Below are 25,491 nucleotides of genomic sequence, written 5' to 3'. Positions count from 1 at the left end.
TTGTTTTCTTAGTTTTAAAACGAATTCATTGATTTCTTATATATCGTAATACTGCTAGGTAATGGTCAAATGTTTTCAGAAAAGAAAGACTTTTTAAGTTGTCATTAAAATGTAAATAGTTAAATTTGATCAACATAGTAATCTGTGTTGTGACTTATTCCGAAGATATAATATTGTCCTTCGCTTAATTACAAGTTACAAACAAGACCAAGTCAGTTTTAAGCCATTTTTTTTTCTCATTCACATTTTCTTTTAAAAAAAAAAACAGATAATTTATTGAAAAACCCAGACGTTTCACATGTTTTACACTCGAAAAAAAGTGGACCGATTCAGTGGCGGATCCAGAAATTTACATAAGTGGGAGCCCACTGACTGACCTAAGAGGGGGCCCGCTCCAGTCACGCTTCAATGATTCCCTATATAAGCAACCAAATTTTTTCCCAAAAAGGGGGGCCCGGGCCTCCTGCCCCCCCTAGCCCCCCCCCCCTAAATCCGCCTCTGCGATTCACATGAAAAAAAAAACTAAAAGCAGGAATGCTATACCTTCCGTGTTTATGCTTTATTTCAGGCGGGTTTTTTTTAAAAGAATAACTTTACAAAATTTATTGTTTGTTTTATGTTTATTTTAAAAATCAATTAAACGACTTATTTTGTTTGGAGCTTCAACATATATTGTGATTTATAAATAAATTCAATACATATGTGTTAAAAACCGTAAAATAATGGATTGTCTTCTTATTTTAAAACCTATTTACTAAAATCAATTAGATATTTAGGAGTTCTATTGACAATGAACTTCTAAGCTTTTAAATTAGAAAATAATACTTGATTCTGACATGGATTTGTGTAGTGAGCGCTGTACAAATCCTTGTTCTGAAGTATACGCATTATATGAAAAGTAATGGTATTACGATCTATTCGATAAGTAAATGTCAATTTTATCTATAATGTGTCATTTTTATCTATAATGTGTCATTTTTATCTATAATTTATCAATTATATCTATAATTTAGAATATTGTTTTATAGGTTTTAACATTTAAATTTGAAAAGCGTTATTAAAAATTTACATGCAATTGAATGATAAGTACACCCCTCGATACATCTTCGACTTATTCTGTTGACAAAGATTTTATAAATTATAGATTATGTTTAAAATGCTGCAAGCGAAGAATGGCCAATAGATGTGATACACGAGTTGATATTGATCCGGAGGATAGATTTATAAAACCACATAGCAAATGACACGTTCATATTTATATAAATATACAAACGTACTTCTACCATTTAACAATAAAACAATCGATTTATTTTAATAAGATATACACAGCGTGAAATCGACAATACTAACATTTGTCATCAGTTGAAACACATATCTCACCTGTTCACAGGTAAATATATAATTTTATTACATGTTGATTATTGATAACCTTTTCATGCATTATTTTTTCCAGATAATATATATTTAGCCTTTCACATGCACTTTCTAACATCTATCGTGCTGCAAATTATTTAAGCTATCTTGTTTAAGTTAAAGATAACTATCGTTATGTTTTATTATCATAATTTCTTAACGACATATTAAGCTTGAAAACGGAAAGAGGTCGTCACGCAGAATCTTGAAATCTATCAGATAATCTGTTTCAACTCTTGCACAAACAAGCACAATTGTTTATTTCTAAAATAGATAGTTTATTATCAGCGTTTTGTAAATTGCTATAGATGAAAGTTTGACAAGTAAAATGCTTTTTTTCTTATTTACAAGCACTCGAAATTATCCAACAATTTAAATTGTTGTGTTATAGTTTGATCTTTAAACTGGCCAACCGCTGGTTGATATTTCATCACAAACCTTGTGTATAGATGAGGGCGAAACAAGTAGGGGTTTAAATTATTAGGTCTTTTGGTAGTTCTATGTTACTATAGTAACAAATATTGTATGGTATAGGATATGTAATCTCCTTAGAACATCTTGGAGTTCATGTTGACGAACCTTTAGTTGTTCTGTTGCTTGCTACATGAATGCTTGTTAGGATTTTGGAGGTTATAATGTTTTACGCCTGTCTTAGTCTGTATTGTACGAAAGATTGGCGTTGACACTCTGTTGTTTATATTTCTGTTTTCAAGTTTGACAGTTCGGAGTTCCGAGTTAACAATACTCACTAAGTCGTACAACTTGACAATTCTCACTTGCAAGTTGACATTTGCCACTCCCAACTAACATTCACTTAATACTTCTCAGTTTCCCAAACTTAAACTTGACAATTGTCAGTTCAAACGTGTTAATGAGAAATGTCAATTTGGAACCGAAAAATATCATGTTAAAGCTGAAAAATGTACCGGAAATGTCATGTTAGAGCTGAGAAATGTACCGAGAAATATCAACTTGGCAGTGAGAAATGTCTATTTTGTGGAAAATAAACTCATCATAGATACCAGGATTAAATTTTACATTTACGCCAGACGAACTGAGAAATATCAACTTGAAAGTAAACATGTTAGCTGTTTCTGACAAACGTACATTTCTGTAATGATAATTTCTATATATAGTATGATTATACAGTGGTTAAAGTTAACCTCAAGGTCAAGAGATTAACCGAAATTGCGAGTGCAATTAACCTTGTCAGAATGAAAAGAGGTTCCAACAATTGTATTTCCAAATTTAATAGGCTTTGAATGTCTAAAAACATTTTTTTTTTCAAACAAATTGTATTCACAAACATTGAAATTACACATTTTTCGTCAGATTCTGACATAGCGACATGTAAAAAATGCAGTGACTGCCGTTACATCTTTACATATTCTGCATATAAATCAGGTCATATATATATATAGTTATGCAATCTTTGTGAATATTTGTTTCTTTTCAAATTATGCATGTTGTGCAACAGCTTGTACAAACTGACCTTCGACAATACGAATACTTATTAAAAAGTGACTTAAAATTAGACAATTTTAGTCTCTATCATGTTTTAATGCATGCTAATGATTTCCTATATTTTAAAAGTATCTACACGTTTTCGACGGTGAATATTTTTCATATGCTGTGTTTTTAAATATCTTCATAAAAGGTTTAAAAAAAACTTCTATTGTAATTATATGTTTGGAGAGAAAAAGCTAGTTTCCGACAAACGTACATTTCTGTAATGATAATTTCTATATATAGTATGATTATACAGTGGTTAAAGTTAACCTCAAGGTCAAGAGATTAACCGAAATTGCGAGTGCAATTAACCTTGTCAGAATGAAAAGAGGTTCCAACAATTGTATTTCCAAATTTAATAGGGATTGAATGTCTAAAAACATATTTTTTTCAAACAAATTTTATTCACAAACATTGAAATCACACATTTTTCGTCAGATTCTGACATAGCGACATGTAAAAAATGCAGTGACTGCCGTTACATCTTTACATATTCTGCATATAAATCAGGTCATATATATATAGTTATGGAATCTTTGTGAATATTTGTTTCTTTTCAAATTATGCATGTTGTGCAACAGCTTGTACAAACTGACCTTCGACACTACGAATACTTATAAAAAGTGACTTATAATTAGACAATTTGAGTCTCTATCATGTTTTAATGCATGCTAATGATTTCCTATATTTTAAAAGTATCTACACGTTTTCGACGGTGAATATTTTACATATGCTGTGTTTGTAAATATCTTCATAAAAGGTTTCAAAAACTTCTATTGTAATTATATGTTTGGAGAGAAAAAGCTAAGATCAATGGTAAAAACATGATTGTATTTAATGAAATAGAGCTTTAGTCAGCAAGTTAGCACTATCATTTTTGAGTACTGAAACAATAGCTGACTGGATAGAAATTCCAACTATTTTATATCGGTATGAACTTGCATACGATACTTAAGTACCGTCTTTTAATATATATCATGTTTATAGGTAAGAAATGTTCAGTTCCTTTTGGATTTTTGACAAAAACCAGTGCTTGGGTTTATTTGAAGAAGAAAAAAATCAAAAAGAAAATCATGGATTGAAACCGATATGAAATGAAACGCAATTAAGATGGGTCTGGATAAGTTTGAGGGAAAGTTCATTTAATTCTGTATTCTTTATTTTTTTTAAACCATTTCTCTCTATCTTTATGAATGTTGTCCATTATTCTCTATTCCTAATATTTTAACACCCCAAAATTCTCAGTTCTGTGTATTTTGTTTTGCAATATTCTTCTCCATTCTTAATATTTTGCCCATTGTTCCGCCCTAGCAGAATTTCTAACATATGCGACAAAACGAAAATCCATATTAACAGGGTATATTCTTACAAAAAAAAAAACAAGCAATGTAAAGGAAAGAAACCATTAAAGAAAAACTTCAACTCGTATCTTTTAAAGTCGACTAACCAAAGAACAGTCGAAAAACAAATCTTTTCAGAATGCTATGATAAATTTATAATGTATTATAATAACACATTACATTCTATAGCGCAAAAAAGAAAACTTGCGATTGGTGAAAGCCAGACGAACGTACTTAAGATATTCAAAAAAATCACTTAGGCGATTGACTGTTAAGTCCTGACTTGTTAAAACTACATTTGATTCAAAAGTTAAAGTAGATAAACAGGGTGTCAATCCGTCCACTTTTATTACAGTTTTTTAGTCCCAACAACTGAATTATTATCAACTTCTCAGAACAAACTTTAATAATGCATATGAAAAAAGTAAAATCACAAAAATACTGAACTTCGAGGAAAATTCAAAACGGAAATTCCCTAATCAAATGACAAAATCAAATGATAAAACACATCAAACGAATGGACAACAACTGTCATATTCCTGACTTGGTACAGCATGGTTTTGTCCCAAAAATCATTATTCATATCTTATATATGGTTCAATTCCTTGTCGATGATGAAAACGTAACCTTAACTATTCGCTTTAAACTCCGAAACTGAAGACACATACGTAATTCATGAAACAAAATACCGGACTTCAAGGTTATTTCCAAAAGGATGAAGTCCATAAACCGTACAAAATCAACCGTAAGACGATATCAACCGATTGGAAAACTTATCGTATTCATGAATTAGTATATACAGTTTTGCTAAGAAAATGTTGTGTCAAATCAGGTCTATAGCTAGCTAAACTCCCCACTTGTATGACAATTGTTTATATTTCTGTTATATTGATACTTTTGGATGAATATCCCAAATGTACATTATTATAACAATAATTGCGACCTATTAGTCCGAACTGTGTAAACACCCCAGACATACAATACAACAATTACAAAAATCTAACAAGCAAGCAAATACATTTGACAAGGATGCCAACAAAAATAACTATTTGTAGTTGATAGCGCAAACAGTAAAGTAAGACATGTAATATAATGCCATACTAGATAAAAGAAGATTTGGTATGAGTATCAATAAGACAACTCTCCACCGTAGTCACAATTTGTAAAAGTTCACCATTATAGGTCAAAGTACGGTCTTCAAGACGATGCCTTGGCTCACACCGAACAGCAAGCTATAAAGGACCCAAAAAATTACGATGACATGTGTAAAACAATTCAAGGGGAAAACCAACGGTATAATCTATATAAAAAACGAGAAACTAGAAACACTTATGAACCACATCAACAAACGACAACTACTGAACATCAGATTCCTAATTTATGACAGCTGCAAACAAATGAAGCAGGTTTTAAGGTACCGACCTTTATCATTATCTCAAACAATTGTGTAACATCACAACATAGAAAGAAACACTATAAATATAACTTGCAATGGCTTAACTCAATCAAGAGACATATTAACACAAGTGAAAATAAACTGAACGAATAAATTTGATCTATGATACAATGTAAATATAAAATCAATAACATAAGGGGTGAACAAACACAAAAAAGTAGTATACCGCTGTCAGATGTTTATAATCAAGTTAAACAATTAAAAAAAAAAAAAAAAACAATAACCTGAACAAAAAGCCGCCATATAAAATTATATACACAGCTGGTAAATGAAAACAATCTTTTGGTCAGTTTTACAGTTTAAATGGAGACTGCTAATATTTGTTACAAAATAATTATTTTTTGTGTTCATAGTATACTAGTATACTACAAATTAATGAAATTATAAATACAAAGGTAAACAAAATGAAAATAACACTATAAAACCTCATGTATCCGAAATGAGCTTCTGGACACAACGCAAATAAAAACCGGATAGCTGGATTTACTATAAGTTATATGGTTTGCTACTGACCCCATACGGATCCATAGAGGGTTAGTAAAATCCATAGGGGGTGAGGCCGGAGGCCGAGTCCCCGATGAATTTTATTCACCCTCTATGGATCCGTAGGGGGTCAGTAGTTAACCGTATAACGAATTTATCGGACACTGGACTTTTTCTGCGGCGTTTTTTTTTTAAATAAACAATGAAACACAACAACATTAATAGATGACATCGCCATTAACGCGTCATGAACCCCATATGAAACTTACTAACCCCATACGGTCTCATAGGGGGTCACCACGTGACGGCATTTAACCAATCACAACGTGATAATTCATCTGTGGTCCGATAAAAATACTGAGCAAGGTTAAGAGTCATACATCTAAACAGACACATAAAGTAAATACATGATACAGAACCTCAGCACATACAATCTATCCATCAAGACCATTTATTATTTGTGAAGTAAACAGTGACTATCATTCTATTGGTTTCTGATAATTTCCGATCGACTTTCAGAGACAAAAAGTTAGACGTTCTTTGACAAATCCTTACTCAATTTTTTATTATTCTCACCGATGAATTTTATTTATTTTTCACTAGTGACAACGGTGAATAGTTTGTTGAACAAAACATTTTTTTCCCTCAAATTCCTTAGTCTGTGCTCTGATTTACTAAATGATTTTAGAAAAAAAAATGGAGTTTTACTGACCTGGGCCAGGCAGTGCTTTTATTTAATCGAGCCGTCGTTAACATTGCCTCTTTTTTGCGAAGTCTATGCACTATGTTTGTTGTCAAGAATCTCTTCCAATATATCAAACGAGACATTGCAATCCTCTTCGATTGTTTGTTATTTTCTTTCAATTATGAATAAAACCTGAATATCAAAGGAGTGATAAATCTGAAAATACGTATTGCATATCATCTTTTTTTTCAAATTGAGTAAAGGCGTCTTAAGTTCAAGGAAAACAATAATATTTAATAAATCTTCAGATATCGGCAATTCACTGTCACAAAATGTGTTCTCTATCGTGTGATATCTTAATTTATTGCAGCATTTTATGTATAATGCTGACATTTGCATGGTTAACCATTGGGCTACCAGATACATGACAAATACATATTATTGTCAAATACATAGAATCAAAGAAACTCTAGTGGAAAATTTGTTTTACATTTGTCATGAGGGCCATTTATAGATGACAATATAATGCGGCATGTTGCGGGCCTTGCGATAACCTATTATTGTTTATTTCTGTTTAATTTGGTTCCATGTAGAGAGTTGTTTCATTGGCATTCATATAACATCTTATTACTTTTATATTTATAGGTTTGGCTCGCTTCTAATCATTTTAACAGTTTTATATTCTATTGCTATATGGACGCAAGTTTTATACCGAATAAAACTATAGGTGCAACACTACCAAATCATAAAAACGACACACCCGGTTGCAAAAAATATTCTCTTGATTTAGACAGCTGTAGGAAATAAATCTTACATTTCATTACAGTCAACAAATTTTGGGTCATAAACTTATATCTTTGGTGTTTCAAAGCATCATTATTTGGTGTTTCTGGAAACTATTTTGGAAACATGAGGTTACATGGTTACTAAAGCTTATACACAGGTAAAAAAATAGGCGAACATTTGGTTGGTTAACTTCCAGTTATGGTTATCTTCGTTTATGCAATGCAATGTTAAGTAATTATGTCTATAGTACACGGCAATAGACAAGATAAAACTGTATTCATACCAAGTGGTTTTTTTTATTTGAAACATAGATAAATTCTGAATAATTTTTTTGAAAAGTGCAAACTTAACAAAGACTAATAGGGGAAAATCAATGGTGGTATTACACTTATATGTCGACTAACGGTTATTGTGATTAAAAGTAGGAAACTATATGGTTTTAAATCATGAGAAATTCAGGAGCAAGACAAACACATGTAGACATGTAATAGGTTTAAAGCAGTGCAGTGAAAACAAAACCAGCTTACCATTATCTCAAACAATAGTGTAACATCACAACATAGAAAGACACACTATAATTATTACTTGCAATGGCTTAACTCAATCAAGAGACATATTAACACAAGTGAACATACACTGAACGAATAAATTTGATATATGATACAATGTAAATATAAAATCAATAACATAAGGGGTGAATAAACACAAAAAAGTAGTATACCACTGTCAGATGTTAAACAATTAAAAAAAAAACAATAACCTTAAAAAAAAGCCGCCATATACAATTATATACACAGCTGGTAAATGAAAATAATCTGTCACATATAGACATGTAATAGGTTTAAAGCAGTGCAGTGAAAACAAAACCAGCTTACCTTTTATAAATAAACGTTTGAGTATTTTTAATATATGTGGCAAGAAGAAAAGACAACATAAATTGTTATTTATTTCCCTGAAAGTCCTGCAGGCAAATTTTACCATGGCTATTTTTTTTCTATTTTTCAAAGCACCCTTCGTCTATAGTCCTAGGACTTTAAGCGCCCTAAATGATGATTAAGGACGTAGACAGTATTGTTCCATATATATTTCATAAGCATTGACATAAACCTTGGAACAGTATATATGTAAAACTATATATATATCAATATATATGTTCCTGCATTAACTAACTATTCCAACTCCAACCAAAATATATTTTACGTTTTTTGTTTGTTTAATTATGCTATAAGTTATTTCGTTAATATTTCTTTATCCTGAGTGAAAGATCCTGCATTACACAATTTAACAGATTTAAGAGAAGAACCAGCTTCATGTTAAAGCCACATATTTTTGGTAATACGAATTATTAATTTATTAACGTTGTCATAGTTACACTGATAAATGTTACACCATTATAGTTTACCAATGTATCATCATTACAGTAAACATATCTCACCGTCTCAAGTAAATTATTTCGGATGTTTATCTAGCTATAAAACCAGATTCAGCTAACAATTTTCTTCGATAAATACATGTACCATGTTTGCAATATGACAGTTGTTTTCCATTCGTTTAGTTGGTTGATAAAGTCTAATATTTGATTTTGTCAGTTCATATGGACTTTCCCTTTTTTGCATTTACCTTAGTTAGAGTTCCGTTTTTTTTTTTTTTTTTTTTTTTTTTTGTTAACACTTTTTACCTCAATTGAAAAGGTCATTAGACCTAAAGCAGGGAATTCTTGAGAGATATATATATTTAGCACCTTATGTTGTGGTTTACCATCTTTGCCATACGTTTATTGTTTATATTTGGTATTAAGTTATTATAGAGATCCATTTTGTTACACCTTGTGATCAATTTATTTGGTAATCGCCGTTGGCAGTCAGCAGAGTTTAAGAACATCAGTTGTTCGACCTGTTAGTAAAATACGTTTTGTTAAAATATATTTTTTTCACTCTTTTGGTCTTTTGGAAAATGTTGTTTGAGTTGTATTTAGACCCTTCTACAACGAAATGTGTTGCATACACACGTATAAAAATTGCGGTTTTTATCCAACGCAATCAAAGGTCTGAACGTTGTTTTCAATTTAGACTTGTTTTATATTATATATATACATATATATGTTTGTTTATTTACTATACCAAATGCATTACATATATTTTGTGTCTTTTTTAGTATTTGTCCCACACCTATTTAATCAATTGACAATAAAGATGATAAATGCCTTGATAATATCTATGTCTTCGAATTCATCCATAGTTTAAATAAAATTGGAACGGATATTATTCTTCTTTTTTTTTAAATTTAATCAATTTTTCAAAGGCGTGAATGTTTTGCTGCAATTCACCATGAATGAAAATAGGAGTTCTTTATTGATTATCGAATATTAAAATAAAGCCATAGTTATAGTACATTTGATACTGCACAGACGGTATACTTATTTTCGTAAATGTCATTTCGTTATCATTGTTTTTTTTTATATTAAAACAATTGTAATAAACAGGGAACTTAAATGTCAAATTAATAGTACAATTATTTGTTGATTCCTCCTCTCCAACCTTTTTTTTTTTATCTTTTAACTCTCCTCTCTAACGTTACAGATTAACTATTTTCAACACGTGAATATTACAAATTTCACATTGAAATCAGTACTGAATTATGTAAACCAGACCATGATTATGAAATTTGTATTACACGTTTGATACTATTTAGAATTTGACTTGATTATGTTCTTGCTTAGAAATTAGAATTTACTTCACTTATTTAAACGTTATAGGTATTGCTTTACATTCATTAATACTGTTGGTTCCACTGACTACCTATATTGTGTTCTGTTGTTTTACTCTTATAGTAAAATGTTCCCTCGGTTTTTTATTGTTACTCTTTTTTTTAATTTATCAAATTATGACTATTGAACACCGGTATACTACTGTTGCCTTTTTTTGGCATTGTACAGGTTCATCTTTTACTCAGACTGTGAATGACGACTTTGTACTGAACTCCTTGAATGTGTAATGATTATTATTTCAGACTGGTAATACATTGTTTGTATGATGTATGTTTGAATAACTAGTACTTTCTGAATTACAATGATTGTCGCGTTTACCAATAATGTTTGTTGGGGTTGCTCATACAATCATGTCAATTTAACGGAACTGTTTGGGTTGCATATATACAATTTTGTCAAATAAAACAAAAGTTTATACTGTCATGCACGTTTGAGATTTAGCTAGTTGTGAAACAAAGTTTTACTCTCAATAACTATACTTATTACCGGTTGTGTTTAACATGAGCAAAACGACAGACGCACATGTGTATATGGAGTCGATTTCACAAAAAAAAAATATGATTGATCGTAAGTCATGAACAATTCAGTTTACTTACGAAAAACCTTAGTTGTAAGTATTTTTGTGGAATTGACTCCTGAATCTGCTTACCCTACAGAAGCACATGACATAAATCCAAGTTTTTTGTGGGTTTCATGTTTCTCAGTCCTGAGTTTTCTTCTTTTTTTGTGTTCTGTTGTTTGTCTGATTGTATTTTTCTTTTGTTGCCATGGCGTAGTAAGTTTATTTTCGATATATGTTCCTTTGGTAGATTTCGTGTCTCCTTTAAGGACTTTCCCCTGTTTGAAATGAGAAATGATAAAGAAATCAAATTTAACTGGATCAAATTATGTCTCATACGATAGTTTTTAAAGTTTATAAATCTATACATTTTCTTTGCAATTATATAGTTAAAAAAAAATACCATGTAAATTGTTTACAGTAAGAACATTAAGATGCGCTATGCTTGTACAATGTATGTCTATTCAGTATCCTCTAAAATATACAAGATCTATTTCATTTTGTCCTATATCTAATGAAGTCAAAGGATTGAGAGATAAAAAAAAAAAAAAAACAAGTTATAATAGCGGTAATGAATAGATCAAAAAGGATAGTTTATTTCTATTACTAATCTTTATTTTTTTTTTATTTGACATAAATAAAATAAAACTGTTTAAAGTTATACTTCAAACACTAGTCCATTACACAGTGTTTAACGTAAAGATGTGTTTCAGGTTATGTAAGTATATGCAACATGCGGTAAAACTAAACAGAGATTACGTGAATAAAGATATCTGCATATATTTTAAATACTTTGTATTGATCAGTTCATAACGACAAACTAGCAAATCAATTTCAATATATAAATAAATGATTACTATATAAATTCCTGACCAAAAATATTTATTTGATTGTTTGAAATAATTATAATGTTAATTTAATTGGAAATAAAAAATTGAATCAATGACAAGTAAAAGAGAGAATGTAGGAAAGTTTGAAATATCGGATTATTTGTCTAGTTCGTTGAATTTTGTCAAAACAGTCACTATTTATATCTAGTCCGTTTGATTAATGTTTTGGTGGATTAGGAAAAAACATTTAAAATTTAGGCATATTTTCATATTTATAATAAATAAACTCATCATAGATACCAGGATAAAATTTTGTATTTACGCCAGACGCGCGTTTCGTCTAGAAAAGACTCATCAGTGACGCTCGAATCCAAAAAAGTTAAAAAGGCCAAATAAAATACGAAGTTGAAGAGCATTGAGGTCCAAAATTCCTAAAAGTTTTGACAAAACAGCTAATGTATTCTATTCCTGATGTAGAAAAGCCTTAGTATTAAAAAAAAATCAAAAGTTTTGTGAAAGATAGTTTAGAAATATGACCATATAAATGATAGTTCATGTCAACACTGAAGTGCTGACTACTGGGCTGGCAATACCCTCGGGGAATTAAAACTCCACCAGCAGTTGCATCCACCCAGTGGCTCTAATTAAACTCGTGATTAAATTTTGTATTTACGCCAGACGCGCGTTTCGTCTACAAAAGACTCATCAGTTGCGCTCGAATAAAAAAAGTTAAAAAGGCCATTTAAAGTACGAAGTTCAAGAGCATTATAATCTAAATTTAAAATATAAACTAATCAAAATATAAGTAGCAAAATGATAATCAATATAGCTTTAATCAAATATTCCACATGCTAAAAAAATGATATTGAAATTCCAACAATACATTGAGCATGATATGACAAAGTTTATACTCTAGACAAGCCATTTAAATTTTAAAATGTCAGACTAAGAAATTTTCTAAATTAACTCTCGAGAGTGTAGTCATATCGTATTGCATGCGAATCTGCGATGAAAAGCTCCAATGATTTAAAGATGCTCACTGTGACACAAACTTTCTAAGGCTGTGCAAACACATTCGTTTGAGGTTTATCAGCAGGCAGGGATATCCGTTTTTTTTTAAATAGTATAATCACTTCCACAATAAACCCCTACATTTGTGATGTTGAATTAAACTCACCTCTGTTTAAAAATTCAGTATTCAGTCGTTGACATTTGAACAGACAGCAGGTAACAGTTTAAGCAATTATATCTTGTTATTATCTTTAAATTCACACCACTTTGTAAGAAGCCAGGGTTCATATCGCTTTTAGTTTTGAAATGATGCATAAAACTAGTTTTAATAATCTACTGCTAATTTAGATATTAAATTTTTGAACTTTTGTTCAAGGTTTTGTTCCTTTATAAATTTATAAACTGTCACAATGACGTTTATTGCTAAATTAGTTTGTTCATGGGTAATTGTGTAAAAATGATTTGGATGCCAGAATTACAAAAATAATACGTATATGTATAACTGTAAATCATCTATAAAGCTTTACCAGATCATAATATTTTGCAACAGATGAACCTTATATATAACTTGAATTTTCCAATTAGATTTATTAATTTGATATACGCGTAGTCATCTGACAGCATTCAGCTAGAGTGCCACACATGGACTACTTTTGTCGTCTTGTGTCGTCGTCCGAGTAAATCCGATATTGCTTCAAAAATGACTTTTTTGTACTCAAATTAGGCCGATTGTTTTACATTGTCATTTCGGGGTCTTTTATAGCTGACTATGCGGTATAGGCTTTGCTCATTCTCGAGGGCCGTACGACGACCTATAGTTGTTAATATCTTTGGTTTCTTGTGGAGAGATGTCTCATTGGCAATCATACCACATTTTCTTTTCTAATATTGACAGAATCCAACCAATATTATTCGAAAAATCTTCTTCAAGACATAAAGTTGTTTACCTAGCTACTTCTTTTATTCCAGTTTGTGTGGTTTCTTTTTTTTTTTAGTTTCCAAATCCATCACTTTCTGCTTACATCAGTTTGTAATTAAGCCACATGTTCACAAGAGTATGCTCTTCAACTTTGAACTTGTTTGGCTTTATAACTATTTTGATCTGAGCGTCACTGATGTGTCTTATGTAGACGAAACGCGCTTCCGGCGTATTAAATTATAATCCTGGTACCTTTGATAACTATAACTATTTACAGGTTAAATTGACATAAGTGAAATGATTTTTATAAGGTTAACTAATCGAATTTTGCAAGAACCTTTTAAAAATTGACTAGCAAGATTAATTGAAGAATTATTAAAATAATTATCCTTATGTCAGCCACCAAGTAATGTAGACTTCCAAATATGCATATGAAGGTAATGTCTATCCCAGCAATAAGTTAACGAACTATATGTAATATCTCTAGTTGTGTTTGTCACTAGAACACGTGTGTACATGTGTCCTTGAATAAAATGTTGTTCTAAAACGTTTATCGGTTCATGTATGTACACACTTTAGGATGATGACGGGAAGTGTTTAAAAATTAATGTAGGAAGTATTTTTTGTTTTCCCCAATAGCGTACATTTTTATATCTAATTTGGATCAAGGTTGATCTCGAGAGGTTGATCATCTTCACATTAGGTAAATATATACTTATCATTTTAATTAATAAATAGTTATTTGCTATTTAATTACTTGTTAATTAGAAATATACTTAGTGCACATTTTATTCCATTTGTAATTGCTTCCTGGATTTTATTGATCAATATGTTTATTAAAAAAGATACATATTTTATATGCGTCAAAACTATAATTGCAAGTAAATACATCATGATCCTATGTTAAAAAAAAACTTTGAATTAAGACATTATATATATAATTGCTTGATCTTTGTTTTTGTCTGTATGAATTTAAAAATACATTTTGGGGTTTTTTATTTGTCACAAACGTGTCGAATTTAAATGACAATACTGATTTTGAATTGAATCGTATTTAAAACTACGACAGTAGTGTGTAAATCAAATTTAGTCTACATATGATATTGTCCATGACAATAGGTAACATTTGAATAAAGGACTCGTAAAACAAAGACAACACACGAAAGTATATTAAATCATGTAAATGTCTCCAAAAGAAAATCTGGAAATTGGATATTCAATAATACAAAACAGTGCACGAACCCTATTGATAAATGTCAAAAACCGTATACCATGTATACGTCAGAGGGAAAAACCGTGATTTTCTATTTTTGTCTCGTGTTAAAACATTATGATTTATTTAGTCAACGATGAGGAAGTAATGTTTAAAAATACAAAATTTATATAATTTTTATAATTTAAACGAAAACAAATAAATACTGATATATTTTAAAACATATTTCCTATCATAAAATTGTCCTCTGTAGAATTTATCTATTTGTGACTTTTTATTCAATTGTTTATTTGTGTTTTAACAAGAATTATAGACATGTGATAACATGCTTGTTGGTGGAAGGACATATTAACTGTCGTACGTTTACCTGAATGTAAGCGGTTGGAAGTTTGAATATATATATTTGTTAAATTCCCTAATAACTTATACAGTAAAAACACTTGTGGTAATGCTTTTTGCATACTAGATAGATGCAACAGTTAACCAATGTGTAAATATAGTGAAATATTTTGAAGCTATTATTCAAGGTAGATTTAATGGAATCACATTTACTCAAAACGGATCATTACCAGGCGCGTTCATAGGGTAAGTGTCTCCTGCTTTGAATGCATCACCCACAATGCAACATTTGTTTCATTGTCCATTGGATCTTATCACATGACATTTTAAAGAGGTTCGTTTTTAATACTGGCATCTATGATGTGTTTATTTTAATGACGTCTAAACCTTTTTTCACGAGGGAAAATCTCGAAAAGCTCGTCAAGCATGAGATTTATAAAGTGTAAATTTCATATACGACCATTTGAAAAGAAACAAAATATAATCTTTGCAATTTCGTATTTCTGAACTGAAATAATTACAATGATAATTGTAGAAAAAAAAACCCATAAAACCTGAAATTAATAAATAACGCATCTCACATGTTATGATTGTGAATCATAACTTAACATCAGAGACGAAAGATACCGAAGAGACATTGAATATCATAAAACAAACAACATTATACAAAAACAATATAGAAAACTGAGCTGACTAGGCATAACACCAAAAATACAGAGTTGACATCAGGAGCTATGGAAGTCTTTACAGATCCTGCCCCACATGCGACCCCGTCGTTTTCCTCCTATAAAATTAGTTGATAAGTTATCGTGTGATTAGGTATCAAGTGCTAGTGGATTGGCTTTTCTTAAAAAGACAAATCACCGAAATGATAAACGAAGGTCACGTAAAAGTTATAACCTTATACTAGACCAAATGTTAAAGTTAATGTTTATACACATGATTTGTTAATTCTTTTTAACAAGACAGTCGACTTTAGAAATTGCTCCTAACGGCAATATGAAATAAAAAAAAAAAACCTTCAGGCAATGGATTTGCTCAAAGATTAAAATTAAAAGATCATTGTGTATGCACATAAGATATTTCTCTTCATGCAATATCTATTAACTTTAGGTTAGTTACCTTGTTTTATTAAGCTGTTGTGTTCAAAAACATATTGCCTAGGGTTATACTAATTTTAACCATATGGTTTTGAAATGTAGGTGAATTATAATGTTAACGAGAGATACTATTTGATTTACGCGACAAAAAAATATTGGCAAACATCCGCCGAGTTTCCTGACTTTATTCTACACAGGAACCCTTTCATATAATTTCTGGTGAGTGTACATTAATCCCATGAACTTAACGTTATGAGGCGCTTACATCAATTTCGTAAATATTTGGTTAGTTTCTTAAATATTTGTTTATTATGATTAGTGTTATTGATTTCATCCATTAAATTTATTATTATTAATATTATTATTGAATATTTTATAATTATTTGTAATATTATTATTATTATTATTATTATTATTATTATTATTATTATTATTATTATTATTATTATTATTATCATTGCCTGCTGAAGAGTTGATTATCCAATATTGTCAACCCGAGTAAGGGTTGTTCCACAATGGCTTAAGCCTAAGGGCAATAACTCTTACTCGGGTTGACAATTTTTGATAATCACCCACTCATGGACCATAATTGATTTATTATACCGAACGAACAGTTTCAATTAAAAGTAAAATATTGTACACAAATGTCAAAACACTAACTATTTTGTGTCTATTGACACTTCGCGTATGTACAACAAAGGTAGACGCTTTCTGTAATATATAGTCTGCCCTGAAAAGGGCCGTTTACAAGAGATATCGTCGATACTAGATGCATTCCTAACGCTTGTTTATTCTAGTTTCTTCGTCTCACCTGATGTGCTTCCTGCAACATGAACGTTGCTTTTTTGTTTATTTACGTATGTGACGTCATTTTCATGGGATATAACTCATGTATAAGTCAAGAAACTCAAAAGGTTATTCTCCGGTGAATGATGGGGTTATTCACTGCTGGTCTAAAGTGTTAGGGTTATTCGGCCTTCCTTGCAATTGAATGAGACTTGGCAAAATTATTTCATGAATATATGTAAGGTATAATAATAATTTTTATCATTATTGTTATTGTTATTTTGATTATTATTATTATCATTTTATTTTTCTACAGTTAAGAATGACTAGATAAACATGGAACACTTATAATAAGAATATGTTAATACACCATCAAGTATAAAGATGCATCACGAAGACCCAGTAGAAAACTCAAGTAAAAATGACCAACGTCCGTACCAGAACTTTACAAAAGACGGGGTTAACAATTTAGATCACGAGACGAAACAAAAAATAAATCCTCGTTTAAAATCTCGTCCAGCAGATAAAATAAAACCAAAAGCCAATTGTCGTTCAAAGGTTCAAACAAGCGTTTACGTTAATGATTTATACGAACAACCTGTCTGCGAAAGTCCAGCTACTGATTTATCTGGATCGAGTGTCCCAGGTTTACAGCATTCACTTTGGAGGCCCACTGGTGCACATACTATACGATCTCATGCATTTGCTGAAAGCAATTCTTTTCATGGCAATAATCTTGGTTTCAATCGGCCACTGAGCAGCAATATGATTCACAACAGTTATTCGTGTCATAAAACCAACCCAGTTGCAACCCACTCATCTTTAGATCAAAGACAAAATCACAATTCCAAAGCTGGTTTAGTGGAAAGCTCTATAAATCATGGATATAGCATGAGTAATAAGTGTGATTATTCTCAAAATACTTTGGAATCAGATGAACACCAATCGATTCAACATATAAATCAATCTCAGAAATTTCTAACTGCAAAACAACAACGCTGCGATATGTCAGCAATGTGTCAAAATTACCAGAGAAAATATGAAACTGCACCTTACATGAGTTATACTGATTACCTTATGGAATATTCAAAGGCCTTATGTTGTATGCAGAATAAAATGTTGTTACAAGATGAAAATCGTCGTTCAAAATTATCTACAATAGATGGAAACGATTCATTATCAACACAAAGTAAATACCATGCGCACTCAAATCCTAGTAAGATTCACAACTTTACTGGACGAATACCTGTTGATTGTAAAAGGTTAACTGATGCAGCAATAAAAACCCATCAAAACGAGGTAAATACTTTAAACAAAAATAGACTATTACAAAACAAGCTAGGCCCTCATATTGTTTTAAATTCAGTTGGGTTGCCTGATATACCATATATTATTCAAGACTACACACATGTGGTGCCACATAACCAAACAATGAGCAGAGAAAAGAATAGACAATTAGTTCAAGGTGGACAATTTGTGACAAGTGTAACGCAAGATACAAAAAATTCAATAAGGAGGGTACCATACATTGTACCTAAATGTACCACAAATTCACCTCATTACCCGGCAGTATGGACTTTGAACACACGCAATGAAAACCAAAGAAAACACAGAAACAAAAATCAGATAAAAAATTATGAAATATGTTCAGGAACAAAAAGTTCATGTGAACAGATTTATAAAGTAAACAATATATGTGGGGGTAGTAATGACATTTACACTAACGACAATGCTGTTGATGCAGTGATGCAAAATGGCGGAGATGACAATTTTTCGAGTCATCTGGAATATAGAAAATCAGCAATACCTCCAATAATGTATCAGACGGTATGTGAAAAACGATTTTCACCAAAGCAAAGAATGCTTCAAAAGTTTCAACATGAAATAAAAAGTCCAAATACAGTTACGAGAGAAACAAATGATCCTGATGAAGATGTTTCCGCTTTTCAGCATCAGATGACAGTTAAGCATTTACAAGCAAACGACCAGTTAAATAATTCTGATTCAATATGTTTACCTTACGCTATAAGAGAGACTGGACATTGTAAAGGAAAACTTATTGAAGGTTCAAATTATTTAACTCTAGATGCAAGTATTGGAGGTAGCTCGTCACTCATACAAGAAAAAGATCCGACATCAGAATGTGATGATATAGCAATTGATAAGACGAACCACTTGTGTATGAAGCCAGAGAATCAGCTAAATACGTCTACAAATACAACAGACATTATGATTGAAGAATCCGTAGAATCGATCGATGAAACATTAAAGGATGATTGCAAAAAAGTATCCGAAAAAAACAGTTCACTGAAACCTTTTACTTCGTCAACTAAGACAAAGGAACATGTTGTGGATTCATCCGTTACCGAAGCAGTACCAACTGGAAACCAAATGAACGAAAACAAAGAAGCAACAACAATTGTTGACGAAACTGTATCTGCGTCCCCTGATGAAACGTTGTCAGATTCATATACTGTAGAAGAATCGTTGCTTCTGGAGTCGGTACCTTTGTGTGACTCAATCTCCTTATCTTTAAATTCAACTGTAAATGAATGGTCCGACGTACCAATAACTGTAGGTGAATCGGTTTCTGACATTTTTGAACAGTCCGACAAGAGTAATGAGGAAAATACGGATACTTGTTCAAACGTAGAGATGGCAGTGATAGAATCAAATTCCACTATAAAATATACAGTTACGGAAAAGGATGAAGCGATTGATACAGGGGAATTAAATATTGATGATTCACAACCATCAGACAACAATATCAAATATTATATTATTGAAAATATTGACGACAAAGACGATAATAACAAATTTATTGCATTTCAACACCAGCTTTCGTCAGCTAACAAAGCATTGGATACAACAACCGAAATAAGAGCAAGTGAATTTGGTTCGGAAGTTAAAAATTATAACTTATCGTTAGAAAACAATAGTGTCATCAATTCAGTCTCAACATTTCTCGAATCACACAGTGATCCACCAAAATCAGCTGACGGTGTTGAAAATGTAGGCAACAATCAAAACGAAAAAATCGAATCTAAAACAGAATGTGTTGTTGAAGACAATAGCTATGAAGTGCTTTTACAAACAAACCCTTCGGAAGAGTCTGTTGATGGGTTTAGAAATATGTCTTTACAGACAGAAATAGTAAACGTTTGCACCGACGGCCAGGTCGGGGATGACTCGTTTTTCGACTGCATCGAAACCGAGGAAAGCTCTTTTTACCGTACATGTCTCGACGACCAAGAAGAACCTTTGAAAACTGATGTTGTGTTTCAAAATCTTTCAACGGAGTCTACTTTAACCAATGAGCAAAATAGTTTTTTGTTAGATTCAAAGATAGACAAGCATTCATCAGGTCATGAATGTTTCAAGTCGCTAGAGGAAACCATTGTTCAACATTTGAATAAGAGTATCGAAATAATTAGTCAAAGACCACCTCAAACCGTCGATTCAACAAATATCATGCAAATACAGAAAAATTTAGAATGTTTCAATCAGCGAATTCAATCTGCACCAAATGATGAGCTTCCTTTATCACATTCTCGCAAAGTAATTTGGGATATTTTGCAGCTATGCGGTTCATGTATGATAGTATCACAAGTAGCACTAGACCGTTTAAAATCATTGGTCGGTAAAACAGTAAAAAATCAACTCGGGTTTTACCCGGATATGTTTATCGATACTTTAACTATATTATTTAAGCAAGCATCTATCGCATCGACCATGGCTTCAAATATCAGTGACGACCTTTTCTTTGAACTTTCAAACGACAATAGTGATAATGATTCACCTTTGGGAACAGAAAAAGCTCTTCTTTCAGATAATGCACCAACATTACAAAATAGCGAAAATGTTAACAATAGTGATAATGACTCGCCTCTTGTAACAGAGAAAACTCTTCTTACAGATAGTTCACCAACACTACAAAAGAGCGAATCTGTTGACATAAGGGATAATGACTCGTCTATTGTAACAGAGAAACCTCCTCCTACAGATAGTTCACCAACACTACAAAAGAGCGAATCTGTTGACATAAGGGATAATGACTCGTCTATTGTAACAGAGAAACCTCCTCCTACAGATAGTTCACCAACACTACAAAAGAGCGAATCTGTTGACATAAGGGATAATGACTCGCCTATTGTAACAGAGAAACCTCTTCCTACAGATAGTTCACCAACACTACAAAAGAGCGAATCTGTTGACAGTAGTGATAATGACTCGCCTGTTGTAACAGAGAAACCTCTTCCTACAGATAGTTCACCAACACTACAAAATAGCGAAACTGTTGACAATAGTGATGATGATTCACTTGTAGCAACCGAGAAACCACTTTCTACAGATACCACCCCACCACTATCAACTGACGAATCTGTTGACCATAATGATACTGAGTCACCTATTGCATCAGATAAACTTCTTCCTACAGATTATTCACCAACACTTTCAAATAGCGAATCTAATGACACTAGTGATAATGATTCACCTATAACGACCGAGAACCCTCTTTCTACAGATATCACACCACCACTACGAACTTGCGAATCTGTTGACACTAGTGATAATGATTCACATAAAACGACACAGAAACCTCATTCTACAGATATCGCACTACCATCTTGCGAATTTGTAAACAATAGTGATATTGATTCACCTATGGCAATCGAAGAACCTTTTCCAACACCACAGAATGGCGAATCTCCTGAAAACATTGAAATTTTATCAGAACAAGGAAATACAATTAAACAGCATGAACTATCATCTGAATGTGCAAAAAAAGGAACAATGACGTATAAAAACAACAAATTATCTTCTTTTAATAGCAATAATGTAGATATATCTGATAAGCATCAAAATCCTGAAATTGAAAGTAGAGAGGATGATTATGTCGATAGAGAAAATCCAAATGGAACATCGAAATCGTTTTCAAACACTCAAGATCAGTCCATTTTGATAAATGGCGAAACTAGGGTTAAGCCAATTGAAACAAAAATCTCGCTAACAAACACGAACAACGACCATATTGATTTGACAAATGATGAAACGAATTTAGATGACATTTTGAATAACCAAAGAAGCTATGAAACATCAAAAGATAATGTGAAGGCGTCAGAACTTTTAACTTGTGAAGGACAAAATGATAGTACAATAGAACTAAAACCAGATAAAAGAACTATGTTTACATATCGTAATGAATATTTTGAATATAAAAGAAAACGAAAAATCAAAAGGCTTAGCGAGACAACAGCACATAGAAGCCGACAGTCTAAAAGAGATTTCTATTGCAAAAGACGACCAAGGTCATCAAACTTCGGAAATTCAAAGTCCTGTCGTAAATTGAAGAACGATTTATTTGAATTAGGTTCAAAGGATATGTTTCATGGAATCAAAGTTCCAAGTTCTATAGTACTTAACTACAATGAAGCTAGTCAGTTCTGTTGTCATGTTGTCTTAACAAGAACTCCTGTCACTCATACAAAGTTGGTTTCACATGACCGGAAAAGGTCTCTATGTAACCAACAGAAATCAAATACAGATATATGGAGAGAGACTAATAAACATGATAACCTTGCAAAACATGAAAGGTGCTTGAATAGAAGTTCGTCAGATAGTAATCTGATTAGCAAATTCCTTGAAAATAGTTATAAAGACAATGTATATTCTAAGTCATTTCAATCAAAACTAGAAAATGATATGAAAGTTGGACCATCAATAACTTCCATGAAATTTTCTGGAAGACCCGACACCGTGAATAGTCGTCCAGACATTCAATCAAATGAACGATCAGCATCAGAACATGAAACGAAAAAAATGTGCCACAACAATTGCGAAAAATTTAATAGGAAAGAACACGAAATTGAGCAAAATATATGTCAAAGCTACTCTGTAAATAGTATGGATAACTCTAGCTCATTACATAACTGTTCAATTGAAAATGTCTTACCAGAACATTTAAGTCCAAAAACAGAATATGAAATTGTAAAAAAATATCCTGAACTCGATTGTGGTTTTAAAACTACACCAGGAAAAAGTGAATCTCGTGCTCACCCAAAATTAGTACCGGAATTATTTCTTAGACGAGTTATGAATAAAACGTTAAAGCCTGAAAATGTTAACGACAGCAATGTGAACTCCGATAAAAAGTACGAAAAGATATATTCTATAAATGATGACGAAAAATCAGCTGAAAACATTTCCGATTCCGATATTTCTTCTAAGGAAAATGAAGATCTCGTGTATAATGATAAATCGAGTGTTCAGTACGAAGTGTTGAAAGAAGAGAAAAAAATTGTCGGTAATAAGGAAAATGATACATCACATGCTAAGAACTATAAACAAAATAATACATTGCCTGGGAAACCAACATCTACTATTCGTTCACACAGAAAATTATCATTTGAAGAAGAAATATCTAGACTTGATTATTCTAATTCAAGAAAGAAGTCTGAAAAAGTGAAAACATCTGATAAAGGCGATGGCTCGCTTCCTTTGGAAAATGCAAAATTTTCAAAAGAAAAAAAGAGAATGAATAGAGATAGTAACACATTTGCTGAGAGTTATATAACTGATAAAAATAGTGCTTGTAAAAGACAAAATCGTAATTCAGTAACAGACGTATATAGTTTTAACAAAAGTAGCACATATGAAAAGTGCAAAAGTGATGACACCATAAACAAAACTTGTGCAAATTTGATAGCAAATAAAAAGGATGCCAATGCCATAGTTGAACAAAGACACACAACAAGAAAACATAAAAAGAAAACAAAACATACAAATAACAAAGAAATGGTTACGTGTTCATCAGTCAAGCAGGCTACTTGTCCTCAAGATCATTTTGAAAAATTGAAGATTTCTTTTGAAAAAAATATAGGCAGTGACTTACCAAAATGTCAGAATCAAAGTTTTGTTAAGGGGCTTGTGACAAGTTTGCGCGAGAAACTATGTAACCAAACACCCATTAAACCTGGCAAAGTGAATACAGAGTCATTCCTAAATGACAGCGATAGTCCTGCAAAATCATTCGGTAGATCTCAGTTAAAACGCACCCTTTCTTTCACGAGAGAACAATTGTCTCTTAATACTCAGAAAATAAATGATATTGATAAAAATGACAATAATAATGACAAAAAAGAAAAATCATTATCAAATGATGGTCAGGGAGACGATTCAAATGGAAAAATTAAAACAAGTCAAATCCAAGAGAACATTAAAGACATGGACAATATAAAGCAACGACATGATTATGCTACAAAGAAGAGTAAGAGAGAAGATAAACACATAAAGCTTCAGTTATCTTCCAAAGACAAAGACAGAAAAGACTCCAGACCAAATGCTACACAAAAATTGAAAATGCATAAGTCGACAAAGCGGTTATCTTCAGAGCGTATTCCATCAAGTCAGGGTAGCCCTACCAAAAAAATTAAGATACGTAATAAAGTGAAAGAATTGTGTCTAAATGAAAGCAAAGGCAAACAAAAGCACAAATCACAGAGCCAACATGAAAGCAAAGGCAATCAAAAGCACAAATCACAGAGCCATCATGAAAGCCTTTTAAATTCAAAATCTAGAATGACTTTTGAAAATGAAGAAGCAAGCAAACAATTAGAAAATCTAGTTTGCGAACGTACTCTTCAAAGAGTATTTCATGATCAGAAAGAAGAAAGTCGAAACAGTCGTCAAATACAAGCACCGAATGAAAAACCCAACGAATCTAATAATTCACAAGACGATGTAGATGATACCACAAACGTGAATTTAAAACAGACCACCGAACATTCACGATATATATCGACGAAACAGGAGGATGAGATATCTAGGATTGGAAAATGGTCAAAGCTGTCAGATATTTATAATGTGCAGCCGTTAGATACAAGTGACGAAGAAGAAGACAATACAGGTAATAAAACACATTTATGATAATGGAAAATTTTAACTGTTTTAAAAATAATTTTGAAATGGAAAGTATCTTAGTCTTTCTCAAACAAACATTGAGTTGGTAGGTATCTTTTTTATATAGTCAGCATAATTCTATAAACATTTATATCATTTAATGATCTATCAATATTACAAAATATAATAATCAGTATAATGAAGAGCATCATAGGCATATAATTTTAAACGGAAATATGGTTATATAATTTTCAATAAATTAATCATTGATGACGCTTTCGATACACTTAAAATGTTTCATATATTTTAAAACATCTTTAGATTGATTTCTGTCATTCTTCTATAACAAAGCTAATTAGCATTGCATTATTAATATACAAACTTATCACTAATTCA

General features: G+C 31.5%; 1 protein-coding gene across 5 annotated transcripts in view; it reads left to right on the top strand.

Moving 5' to 3' along the window:
• Positions 1-1,322: 1,322 nt before the first annotated feature.
• Positions 1,323-25,491, top strand: part of LOC143063735 (uncharacterized) — a 33,363-nt gene continuing 9,194 nt past the window's right edge. For 3 of the 5 annotated variants that reach the window (XM_076236078.1, XM_076236076.1, XM_076236073.1), the window contains exons 1-2: positions 14,347-14,461; positions 17,513-25,102. In XM_076236078.1, coding sequence (XP_076092193.1) covers positions 17,581-25,102 — 7,522 coding nt within the window. In that variant the 5' untranslated portion in view covers positions 14,347-14,461; positions 17,513-17,580. Of the gene's footprint in view, positions 1,391-14,346; positions 14,462-15,347; positions 15,557-17,512; positions 25,103-25,491 lie in introns of those variants that run through there. The other 2 variants (XM_076236074.1, XM_076236075.1) reach the window with 2 other exon arrangements.

Source organism: Mytilus galloprovincialis, chromosome 2 (genome assembly GCF_965363235.1).
Source record: "Mytilus galloprovincialis chromosome 2, xbMytGall1.hap1.1, whole genome shotgun sequence".
In the NCBI taxonomy this organism is placed as follows: domain Eukaryota; kingdom Metazoa; phylum Mollusca; class Bivalvia; order Mytilida; family Mytilidae; genus Mytilus; species Mytilus galloprovincialis.
The sequence above is the reverse complement of the archived record's forward strand: the minus strand, read 5'-3'. Positions and strand labels throughout refer to the sequence as shown.